At 36.4% G+C, this 12,453-nt stretch overlaps 4 protein-coding genes across 6 annotated transcripts in view; 1 reads left to right on the top strand and 3 right to left on the bottom strand.

The window, feature by feature from the left end:
• The window catches only part of LOC118740609 (peptidyl-tRNA hydrolase ICT1, mitochondrial), a 51,360-nt gene that overhangs the window by 7,047 nt on the left and 31,860 nt on the right, over window positions 1-12,453 (bottom strand). The window lies entirely within an intron of this gene.
• LOC118740603 (probable tRNA (guanine(26)-N(2))-dimethyltransferase) lies at window positions 49-2,429 on the top strand (the record flags this gene model as incomplete). Of its 2 annotated transcripts, none has more annotated exon segments than XM_036472205.1 (6): window positions 49-338; window positions 399-862; window positions 917-1,294; window positions 1,367-1,535; window positions 1,598-2,130; window positions 2,217-2,429. In XM_036472205.1, coding segments are annotated over 6 exon segments (1,845 nt in total). In that variant the 3' UTR covers window positions 2,356-2,429.
• Window positions 2,529-3,199, bottom strand: LOC118740611 (uncharacterized protein C1orf194 homolog). Its single transcript, XM_036472214.1, has one exon. It carries the CDS (start codon window positions 3,134-3,136, stop codon window positions 2,558-2,560), a length of 579 nt encoding a protein of 192 aa, XP_036328107.1. The 5' UTR covers window positions 3,137-3,199; the 3' UTR covers window positions 2,529-2,557.
• LOC118740613 (serine/arginine-rich splicing factor 2-like) lies at window positions 6,976-10,963 on the bottom strand. Its single transcript, XM_036472216.1, has 3 exons — window positions 10,791-10,963; window positions 10,539-10,669; window positions 6,976-7,393 (listed from the first exon to the last, which is right to left on the bottom strand). The coding sequence occupies exons 1-3, from the start codon at window positions 10,854-10,856 to the stop codon at window positions 7,024-7,026; spliced, it is 567 nt and encodes a 188-aa protein (XP_036328109.1). The 5' UTR covers window positions 10,857-10,963; the 3' UTR covers window positions 6,976-7,023.

The raw sequence follows: 12,453 nt of genomic DNA, 5'->3' as shown, positions 1-12,453 counted from the left end.
CAAATATCTAAACATTTCCCCAAATCACTGAATGAAGTTGGGGGGGCTGCCAACTTTTGATGCAACTAATCGCCTCTAGATTTGCCTGGCAAATCGCCTCGTGTGAACTCCTTTTAAACAAAACGGGAAGTAGAAATGAAATTAAGCAAATTTTATGAGGAAGAATCGCAACTGTTATGCTAAAGCAAACAGCATCCTTTTCCAGTTTTCCTAAATTTCTGATCCGCCGGAAATGGCAACGCAACTTTTCCCACCTACCACCAGCTGATTACAAAAACGTGTACGCAAAGCAAATTAAGCAAAAGATGGAGTTGGAAGTTATATCTGATACAAAAGCGGTATATATTTGATGTAAATCTTTCGGTTATGTGTAGCCTAAACATTTTTTAATTCAGCAGGACACATTAGATCCTCCAGCGAACAGTGTTAGTGCACCTGGGCGCGTAATAAAGGAGCGCAGCGCTGAAATTGTTGCTGGCGGCAGCGTCTTCTACAATCCGGTGCAGGAGTTTAATCGTGATTTAAGCATTGCTGTACTCAATGTATTTGCAAGACGCCTGCTCAAAGAAAGAAAAAAAGAAGCGCATACAATTTCAAAAGAATCAGGAGAAAATGCTACAGGTGACGCGGTGAACGGAGAAAATGCGCTCTACACCGCCGGAGTCAAATACGAAAATGGCATTCGCATATTGGAAGCACTTTCTGCAACGGGTTTGCGTAGTATTCGATATGCAAAAGAAATCGCTGGAGTTCGTGAAATTATCGCCAATGACCTTTCCAAGGCGGCAGTTGATTCCATACTTGAAAATGTACGGCACAATGGCGTTGAAAATTTAATCGAACCAAGCCAATCGGATGCCATGTAGCATAAGTAAAGTACCTCTAGAAATAACTTTTAACTATCTAATTTTTACAGGACTCTAATGTATCTATCTACATCTAATCATAAGCGCTTTGATGCTATAGATCTGGATCCGTACGGGTGTCCAAATCGTTTCCTAGATGGAGCTGTACAATCAATAACCAACGGCGGATTACTGCTGGTAACAGCAACGGATATGGCAGTTCTAGCTGGAAACACACCCGAAGCATGCTATGCCAAATATGGATCTGTACCGTTGCGCATGAAATGCTGCCATGAAATGGCTTTACGCATACTGCTACATAGTATAGAGACGCATGCAAATCGCTATGGAAAATACATTGAACCGCTTTTAAGCATTTCGGCCGATTTTTATGTACGGGTCTTTGTAAGGGTGCATAGCAGTCAAGCAAAGTGTAAATATAGTATGAGGTTAGTTAGCATAGTGGATATGCGAATACGACGATTAATACCAGTTTGTAAATAATTTAAATTTTTATACAGCAAGCAGTCGGTAATCTTCCAATGTACCGGTTGTGATACATTTACTCTGCAGCCGATGGGCAATGTAAAAACCAATACCACAGACAAAGGCCAGACTCAAACGAAATTTGGAATTCCCACAGGACCATACATCGGCACGAACTGCGCCCACTGTGGGCATAAGCATCATGTATGTAGATTTAACAAGATCGTGACCCTTTTTAATTAAATTGCATTTTATATTCACTGCAGATGGGCGGCCCACTTTGGTCTAACCCCATACATGACAAGGACTTCGTGAACGAATTACTGCAAACAATAGAGCAAAAGCCGCTTTCTGACTTGGGCACACAAAAGCGCTTGCAAGGTGTCTTATCTGTGGTGCATGAAGAACTACACGACGTCCCTTTATACTATGTATTAGATAAACTTTGCTGTGTACTAAAGTTGGAAAATATACCGGTGCTCAAATTTCGCTCCGCGCTTTTACATGCAGGCCACCGTGTTTCGTTTTCACATGCCTGCAAAAATTCAATTAAAACCGATGCACCCGCAGCAGTCCTGTGGGATATTTTGCGATGTTGGGCCAAAAGGCATCCAGTAAAATCTGATCGTATGGTTGAGGGCACACCGCTTAAAGCTATATTGGAACGAGAGCCTGAGAAAGAGTATATTTTTGACGACATACATCCTGAGGCAAACCCCAACAGCCGACGCAATGCATTAACACGTTTCCAAGCAAATCCAACCGCACATTGGGGACCGGGCACAAGGGCGACTATAATGTGTGTATCAATTATTATTTATGTACATACATGTGTACTTTAAAACTAAATTGAAATCAAAATTTTTGGCAATTATTTTCTAACAGGATTGGCCAAGACAAGGTAGCAAAGAGTCATCGTAATCAAAACAAAAAACAAAAGCAAAGAGACCATATAAATTGCACACCTTCTGAAAAGAGCGATGAAGAACAAAGTAAGAGCAAACAACCAAAACTAGAAGCGTGATCCGACATTTGATTTATTTAGTTATATTTTTATTGATCGGAAATACAATAAAAAATATTGTAGGTTAACTTGGATAGCTTCTGTATTTGAATTTTAATTACAATGTGGCCATCTTTAGAACTACAAGAAGGTGAAATCTATTTGCATTACCTTAATAAATTCTTTAATACGTCCATGGTACATGATACAGTAATGATAATTGCTAATAACGAAAGAAATTTCCATCTCCTGTCTGTCTTGAAAATCCGTTGTTCACCAGTTGAGTATGCACGCCACTATTGATCAATTTAACACTATGTGGTGAAATCTTCTCTTTCATACCACCAATTTTCAAAGGATGATCTTGCTGGTCACTTGAAGGCAACTCCACTGCCTTAACATTTTTTAATACACGAAAGGTTGCCAGTTCGACTATACTATCAGGTCCACAGCCTTCAATCCTTTGGTAAGGACATGTTTCTCGCTGCAACAATGTATCTACACGCTCAGGAAATACTTCACGGGAATGATCGTAACGCGCTTGCAACTGGAAATCCAATGAATCGCGTGGTATTTCTGGTGTTGCAATGAAACGTTTACTTTTTCGCACGGAATTCAAGGTCTGATGATAGAATAGTCTTTCGTGTGGCTTCAAGTTTGTAAACCATAATACACCTTTTGGCACTGGCGGTGGCTGAGGCATGGGACAAAGATAAATGCCCTCGGGAGACAAATCTGGTTCATACCAGACATTCCGCACGCGTACTTTAATTTTTGGCTTTATGTTAGTAGTGCACGCCATTTATTTTTTTAACTTCCGTTATTAGAATTTATATAAAAAATATGGATTATAAAAAAAAAAATTATTATTGAGTTTAAAATTGGATCTGGTTTGTTGACAGTAAATGCCTTTGCTTACTAAGCAATAAATAAATATAACCATGGAAATTAAATAAATAAGAACGACCAATTGGTCAACAAAATAAAAAAACCAAGGTGATCGAAAAAAATAATATTGCGGAATACACATTTCGTGGCCATAAAGCGATGGTGTTCTCGTTACAATATAGGTTAAAAGCTAAACTTTAGCGACTGATGTTTTATTACCAACCTCTTTTGATTTGCAAAAACCAAACTTCATATACTTTAGTCAGTTTGTCACTGTAGCGGCACTACTAAGTACTGCCTGAATCGGATATTATCAGGCCGATTCTGGACAGAAACTCCCTGGGGGGTTTCTCTTTTCCCTTTCCTCCTATCATGAATAAAAATTCCCCGAGGATTTTTTATATTAAATGGCGAAGTTGAGCTGTCAAAAGCGTGTCAAACAGCTCTCTCGAAGTTCGGATTTCCTCCTCCCAAATTTTCGGGAAAAATATTACTCCCTGGGAGTTAATTATTGTAGGATTTCTTTCATATCTTTATATCATTCGCCGTCGCCAAGCTTAACCATCGGTACGCCAAGGAAACTTGCGAAAGGGGACCAATATTGCAGCCTTGTTGCTGATACTCAACTCAAAATATTCTGAAATGCTGCAGAAATTGTGTAGTCAAAATCTGTATAATGCTTTTGATTTGCCAATGATAACCAACTCATTGTCAAAATTTTGTTCCTCGAACGCGTGATGTAGACAGAGTTGCCCAAATTTTCGCGTAGAACGTGATGCTCCTTCATAAAAAGTAACACTACCGCATTAATTACAACTCGAATATATCCATACATACATATGAGCCGTTTATTTTGAAAGTCGCAGTCATTTCCACCGCTTGTACCAAAATGCGTTAGTTACATATAACTGAAAGCCTCTGTAAATCGTTCTACCGTCATAACCCAAAGAAAAAATGTTCAACCTTTGGTTGATGAAGTTGAACGAACAAGTCACGCGTACAGATACAGGTAAGTGATCACTGAAGTCAAACGGTATGAAATGAGCCACTTTCAAAATAAACTGCTCACATGTACATCAGGGAGGTTCCGATTTCGAAGACTATCATCTACATATCTGCCCTGCAGTAAAGTTCTCATAAGGGGTGTGTTCAGAAATGCATCAAGCCAAAGAGCATCAGACGTATTTATTTCTAAACTGTGGGCCTGTTCGAAGCACGTAATAAAAGCGGCATTACTGCTGTACTGATGAAAAATGGCAACATTGTTGCAACTGCCCAACTGATAATACATTGCTAGAAATTCACACAGATCGTGATACTTTAATAATTCGCGCAACACTGCGGTTGCGATTGCAACTCGAACAAGCCCTGTAATTGATGGAAATATGCAATATGCGCAACCACGGTTAAATGCCTAATTGGAACATACGTTGCGTAAATAAGGAATTTGCATCAATTATAATTTAGAAGTAAGAGACTGATGCTTTGGCTTGATGCATTTCTGAACGCACCCAAGATCTATTGAATGCCAAATATCGTGATGCACCCCCAAGTAAAAAATCCTGCCGTTCGCGAGTTCTTACACTTCGCCTAATGTATTCAGAGTCCCCACGACAGTCGAATCTACTTATTGCCCTACTACCTTTCCACCATTCATTACAATTTAAAGAAAATTTTTGCCACATTATGTTCAAATGAAAAGCAGTTTTTTAAACCTGCATATTTTATTTTTATTTTTAAAGCTTCAAATTATAAAATTCAAAAAGCGCTGACCTGAAACAAGATGTAATTATTTCGTAAATTCACAACCACCTACCTGTAACACAATCTCCAAAGCCTTTTGGATTCCCTGTAACCATATATGCCCATTGAAACGCAGTTCGTCTTCGGAAGATAAACGAAACTTCACCGATTTACCTGTGCTGCAAACTTGAAGAAATAAAACCTTTCGGAGGAACAGCAACTACTTAGAACTCGCAACCGCATACCACCAACAGCAGAAGGTTATCTACTAACACCACCCATACGAAGTCGAACAACGTACGATGAAGCGTACTGAAGTAAATCAACAGCATATAGCAGCAACATACAGCTACCGCCTACAGCTGCTTGCAACAGTTATGCGCACTACGCATTTAAGCCTGCCGCTGTACTGCTTTCAATTACTTGTCCGATTTCTTCTCTAGTTCGTTGAACTTTTTGATAAAAATACAGGTATACCGCTTCAACTGCTGCGCATGAGTACAATGAAACCTTCAATCGGCGAACGCCTTTTATAGACATACAAATTAAAGTACTGTCCGTAGCAGGTTTTTGCATAGTTATTCAAAATCAAGTAAAAAGTGCACTATTGCTGGATCTTTCGTCTACGTTATACCATTAAAAACGGGATTGACGCAGCAGCACAGAGGCAGCAACATTATTGTCAGTGAACAGCAACATTTGAATCTACAGGATGCGAACTCGAACAACAAATTATCGTGAGCTTAATACTTAGATTGCGTTTCTCTTATTTTATACTATACACGAGAAATCCAATCGAAGTGTTAGGCACACGTTTGGAGCAAATTTGTTAATGCAGCAACTCATGTGTTGTACAAATGTAACGCTGGAGCAACAGCAAACAGCAGCTGTAGCGGCAATAAGAGTAGCAGGAGTACGTATATCCTAATTTCGCTACGCAGCAGTCACCAATGAATTTATGAATCTCTGCCTCCTGCTCTTGCACTCTCCTCCCCATTATTTATTTTATATATGCAATTCATTTTACTGTGTCTGCCTTAACCTCTTTCGCACTCTTACAGCAGCCCTTACAGCAATCTTTGTTTTTGCCTGCGTTATATAGAAGTGTAAAAAATATATTACCGCCATGCAATCATAATGGGTTTTAAAAGTGTTAACTTCATAAAAATTACACAAAATCTTAGCAACTTAATTATGCAAACATTTGGATTAAGTGTTGTGTAATTCATATGTAAATCTAATGTAGTTGTAAAAAACTGACTGACATCCTTACTTTCCCTATACGCTGAACGAGTTAAAATATTTGGATTACATTTATTATTATTTTTTTTTTTAACTTAAAATACGTTCATATTACTTTTCAGATGTTAATACACACGAGTAGATAATTTTGGAAACAGAATTTTTTAGTTATAAATTCATTCCTTAAACTTCTTTGCAGACTAAGTATATAAAACTATTGATTTCTAATTAAACGAAACTAAATTAAAATGGCTTTTCTAAAATTGAATTATCGATATTTTTGAATGAGTTTGCCATAAAATTGTACCAATAATCTAAATAATAATATTATATTCGGGGTTATCATAAATGTGTTTTAATACGGCAGGCAACACACTTCATGTGAAAAATGGTAAAATTCATTTTAAACATTAGTTGGAAATGTAGGAAAAATGTTATGGGCTCATATAGGTATAATTTAACATACTCTGAAATTAGGGCAAATGTGAATGGATATTAAATAAAGAGCAAGTTTGAGTTTCCTGGTAATCTTATCTTTCACATTTTTCCGTTTCGAATGTTTTCATATTTTGAAGTGCTACAATTTATATATTAAATTGTTATACCTGTTTAGTTAGCAGCACTAAACTCGAAATACTCATGTTTGTTTATGAAAACGCCACTAATCAACCATATGAATAAATTTCAATGCATACTGGTCCATTTTTTTGATTTCTACAAAAAAAATTTAATGAATATAGAATAAATGATTTACGGGAACCAACGTACCTCTGATTAAAGATATCAATGATTTGTCGCAGTGATAAGTTGTCATCTTTAGGACCGGCTTCGACTGCGTGACGCACTACGAGCAGCTATACCGTTGCGACTTTGGCTACGGCTCAAAGATTTACGACCAACTGGACTGCGTGAAAACTTGCTGCGTCGAACAGGTGAACGACTACCTGCCGCCGAACGAGATCTGGATCTAGGTGAATACGAACGACGACGGGGGCTACGGGAGCGCCTACGTACAGGTGAACGCGAACGACGTCTACCACCTCCGCCGCCACGTCTATTATTGGTGCGACGTGTCGGAGAATTTGGTCGACCATAGCGAGCCATCTGAACACGCAACTCCCTGCCATCAAGCATTCGACCATCCATGGCCTCTAATGCGTCCTCTGCATCACGTTTATCATAAAATCTGAAAGCAATACAAGAATTTAAATAAAAATTATTATATTATAAATTCATTAACTTCGTCAACTTACGGTTTTAATTACAAACTTAATGTTATGTAAATAAATACATGCAGGTAGGTTCACTTCCGAGTGAATTTCAACCCCTGCCAATTTGAATTCAAAGCGAACTTAGCTCAAATGCACTCGGAAGTAAATATGAATTTAACATGCAGTGACGAACACATTTATTAAATTTTCCTGAGTTTTGCACAGTTTAGATTTTTTTTTTTTTTTTTTTGTACTAGTATGAACTATATTTTTATAAAATATTAGCGAAAAGAAATTAGAATAAAAACCTTGCATACAGCGCGAAAAATTCTCTGTGGCAATACTTTTGTTCGTCACTGATGTATTTACATTTCTGTGGACATTCGACAAAGCAACTTAAGTCTATCTTTGACGGACAAAGAAAATAGCATATAACGACAAAGCTATTTTTACCATCAGAGCAATCAATTTTATTTAAATTAAAACAAGCTGTTGTTGCAAACAGAAAAATTTTTAAATGTTGTAAATAGCGATAAAATAATTTAACATTTCTTTCGAATTGCAACATTTTTCTCTTTGACGATAAAATATATTTTTTCGATATATGCTATTTAGTATGTTCGTGAAAAACAGACTTAAGTTGTTTTGTCAAATGTCCAATGTGGAGCTTTCTTTTCTACAAAAAATGTTGCCTTCCCATTGCACTGTTCTAACTGTTTGTTCGAAACTGGCTATAAGGTAACATTTTTGTTTGAAAACAAAACACCAAAAGATGAAAATATTTAATACCAGATAAAGATAGAAAGCACATAAATCATAACTAATAGTAAAAATGTGGTATTCGTACGTAAACTGACTAGGATATATTCGTAGACAGCAGTTGCAAAGTGAATACATTTCATATATGCATTTTGTTCATAGAATAACTGATTTCAGTTTACCCTAACTAACAAAATGCAAAATACCATATTATTCAATAAATTAGGAAAGCAAGTAAAATTTTTCCTTATGGCACCATAATTCTTATCATTTATTTAAAGTATGTATATTATGCCACTATCGATGTTTTCGATAGTTCACGTTCTCAACTGAGGTGGCTAAATGAAATCCAGCGGTTGCAAAGTGAAAACTTACAGTATCGGTCATATCTATAGCACGCCATTTCAAAGTGATAATGTGTGCCACTTATGTTTATTTATTTATTTTTAAGAATTTTCAATTAAAATTTTGTTCATTCTCGTACAAACCCCATTTATACCCAAGTTCAACAATTTGTAGAAAACTATAAAAAAGTGTAACAAATTTTCACCTAAATTTCAAACTTTTTTCTCAGAAGTGATAGAATTTTTTTGAGTACACAGTTTTTTAGCCCCTGCAATTTAAGTCTGATAATGTGCAAATTTCAAGTGGCTACGAATTACCGTTAATTTTTTAGAATTTTTTTTTTCGCATTGGCTTCCATATAATGAATAAATTCAATTTATTTGTATATGGAAGAAAACCGCAACATCCTTGGCGAAAAAAATTCTAAAAAATCAGCGGTAACTTTTAGCCACTCGAAACTTGCACATTATCAGACTTAAATTGATTGGGCTATAAAACTGTGTATTCAGAAAAATTCAAACACTTCCGAGAAAAAAGTTTGAAATTTAGGTCAAAATTTGTTGCACTTTTTTGTAGGGTTCTATAAGTTTTTAAACTTGGGTTTATATGAGTTTTCTTAGAGAAAAAACTGTATTTTAATTGAAAATTCTTAAAAATAAATAAATAAACATAAGTGGCACACAATATCACTTTGAAATGGCGTGCTTTAGATATGACCGATACTGTATATTATGTATTTGCATCCCTAATTATGGATTCCTAGTGGTGTGAAGGAAACCATGAAAATACATACAGTCAATCAGTAAATTTTATGTACAGAGTTGTTTTGCAATACGGGCTACTTATTTATTAACTATTTTATTTTCCGCTATTTTTTTTTAATATGATTAATTTTACGACAGAAACCCAAAAAATCAGAATTCCAAACCTTGTTCAAAATTAAAGAAAATTCTGCAAATTTTCATTCAAATATTGCACTTTTGTTATACACTCTTAAGAAAAAATTTGAGAACGCAGTTCTTTAGCCCATTCAATTTTAGTACAATGAAGTGCAAGTCTGTGGAAGCTGGGATTTACCATTGATTTTGGGCACATTTTTTGTTGAGGGTGTCGCTCATTTTTTCCATATAAAAAAATTATCGCAAATTATTTTATGGAGAAAATGAGCGGCAGTTTCAACAAAAAAAATTTGCAAAAATCAATGGTAACTCCTAGCTACCTCAAACTTGCACTTCATTATAGGGCGTGTGTGAATCGGTAGCAAAGTTATATGGGGAAAGCTGTTGAATAATATTTTTACTATGGTGAGACAGTTTTGCCAATCTGCTGTGTGAAATGAAATCTTTTTTGACAGCAGTAAATTTTTCATAACCGCAGATTTATGCGCAATAAAGTATTACAAATTGAGTGAAATTAATATTTTAAGAAAACATCTACCATCATTGATTGCAGTTCATCAACTTAACCTTTTATTTTACGAAAGATTACACACAGCAGCAATCTTTGCAATTGTCAAAATTTTCTATGCATTTGTCAAAAATTTCACTAGCCCTATGGGCTACTGAAATTTTATTCACCTCAAACTTGTCAAAAATTTACTTGCCGCGAACTTTGTTACCGATTCACACACGCTCATAGTAACATTGAATGCGCTGAAAAGCTGCATACTAAATTTTTTTTCTAAAGAGTGTGAATAAAAAGTGCAATATTTGAATGATTATTTGCAGAATTTTCTTTAATTCTGCACAAGGTTTGGAACTCCGATTTCTGCGGGTTTTGATGTAGAATCAACCATATTTTTATAAAAAAATTAGCGAAAAATAAAATATTTAAAAAACAGATGGCCATATTGCAAAAACTTCGCTGTACCTAAACTTTATTGACTGACTGTATACAGAGCGCAAGTGTCTGATGAAAAATTTGAGGTTAGAATCGTTGTCCTCAATAAAAAGAAGGCATTGACGTTGCACGACACAGTGCCTCTTTTATCTCTACTCATATTCGGTTCAAGCTTACCTAACAAAAGCGAAACCACGGCTTTCACGGGTATATCGGTCGCGAGGGATGTAAATGTCACCAACCTCGCCACATCGCTCAAATACACGCCTCAAGTCCTCGGGCGTAGTGCGATATGTTAAATTATCAACCTGAAAAAATTAACACAAGTAAAAGAATTTTCAATTTCAGGAGCTCCACCAAATACATGTACAATTAGATGTAATGCATACATCCATAAGTATTGCATAGCCTTTCACATTTTTATCTCACCTTCAGCGATATCATGCCCTCAATTCTTGGCGGCGGTCGTGCAGCATTATTTCCACCTCCACTCATTTTTTATTTCCTTATAAAAGAGCCCTTATTTAATTAAAAAATTTCTGAAAAGCGCGTTTTCTCTGAGCTCACTTCCTCTTCAAAGAACAGATATAAAATGGCGTCCCGAAAATGCTACGAAGGCACGTCCGTTTTCATCGGTTAACGAAAATTTAACTGAACGAAACGGAGCGGCACCTATCGTGAATTACAAGTTCTTGCCACCCTTTTTACTGCAGCAATTTACTTGCTGTCTCCATTACGCTGCAACTACACGTTCAAAATACCACCGCAGAACTTCATAGGCAAAAACCGATGGCCTACCAACTGTCATTTTAACGAGCAATATGATTCCAAGTTTTTGTGTGTGGGCACTTTGATGGCTTGAAATAATTATTTGCCGCATGAGGCCACCAGACAACATTCTCTCAATTTCGGTGTTTAAAAACATTTAAATTAAAAAAAACACTTGCTGAATAATTTCCTAAAACGTAATCACAAATAATCCAATAGAGAACAGATTCTTATTTTTGTTTAATATCAAAATTTCATCGATGCTACCACCAGCACGCTTTCTTTCAAATGAAAATATGGCTGTCAAACTATCAAATTGCCTGCATTAGATGTCAAGCAATAAGCGCTGACATATATTGCAGCCCATGAAAAATAAGCGGTCTCCATTGGAAATATATTTTGTGACATGGTTATCACGACATCAGTGCTTTCCTGTGGAGACAGGGCCTTATATGCCGACTGTCAGCGCCCATTTTTCTCGTCTTCTACATCCTAATTCAATACGTAACGCCCTGTCAAAAATTAAAATTCCATTTGCTCGGCGCTAGCACCTCGCTATTGTGGGATGCTTCATATAAATTAAGTAAAAAAACACTTTAGCGGGCCCACCGAAAATTATATCAAATTGGCCGAAAGGGGCATCAAAACATGCGAATTATTGCCAATGTTAAAGACCCGACGGCGGAAATTTTTTTTTTTTAAGCCTTTCAGAAGGTAACATGGGGGTGCTTGGTGTTGCCAATTTATTATTATTAGAAAAGTTTTAAGTTTTTTAGAATTAGAGCCCATTTTACAAATGAAAAAGCTGTCAAGTGCCCAGTCACCAAACTCTGTCTCGCTTGCGAGAGAAAAAAGCAAACGCAAGCGAGATTTGCAAGCATGTGAAGACGGCCGGTTACATTCAAACGGAAAGGGCACTGTCACACGGTCAGTATTTATTCCATGAACGAAAGACACAAGATCACGTAAGAACAAGAGAGTGAAAGAAGTCGATTTTTTAGCGGGTTCTACGCCATCTTGTTTCACTGGAAAACAAGCGAAAAGTAAACAAAGCAAAGAAAACAACGAAAACCAAAATTAGCCAAAATTATTGTCAGCCACTTTAAGCGCACAATTTAGGTAAAATGATGCAATAAAATGCTTGAAAATGTGTTGTCATGTTGAATTAACTCTTCTTTACTTAAATAAAAGTGTAAAATAGTGGTGCTTGTGATGTAAAAAAACGCTCAGCTGACGAACCCGCTTTCGCAAACTTTTTTCTCAAAACCAGTTACAAATACAACGTCGCGTTCTTACGTGATCTTGTATTTTTGGTTCATGTATT

This window comes from Rhagoletis pomonella, unplaced genomic scaffold (assembly GCF_013731165.1).
Source record: "Rhagoletis pomonella isolate Grant_MI unplaced genomic scaffold, Rhpom_1.0 Rhpom_scaffold_00006, whole genome shotgun sequence".
NCBI lineage: Eukaryota > Metazoa > Arthropoda > Insecta > Diptera > Tephritidae > Rhagoletis > Rhagoletis pomonella.
Note: the sequence above shows the minus strand (reverse complement) of the source record. Positions and strands in the feature narration are given on the sequence as shown.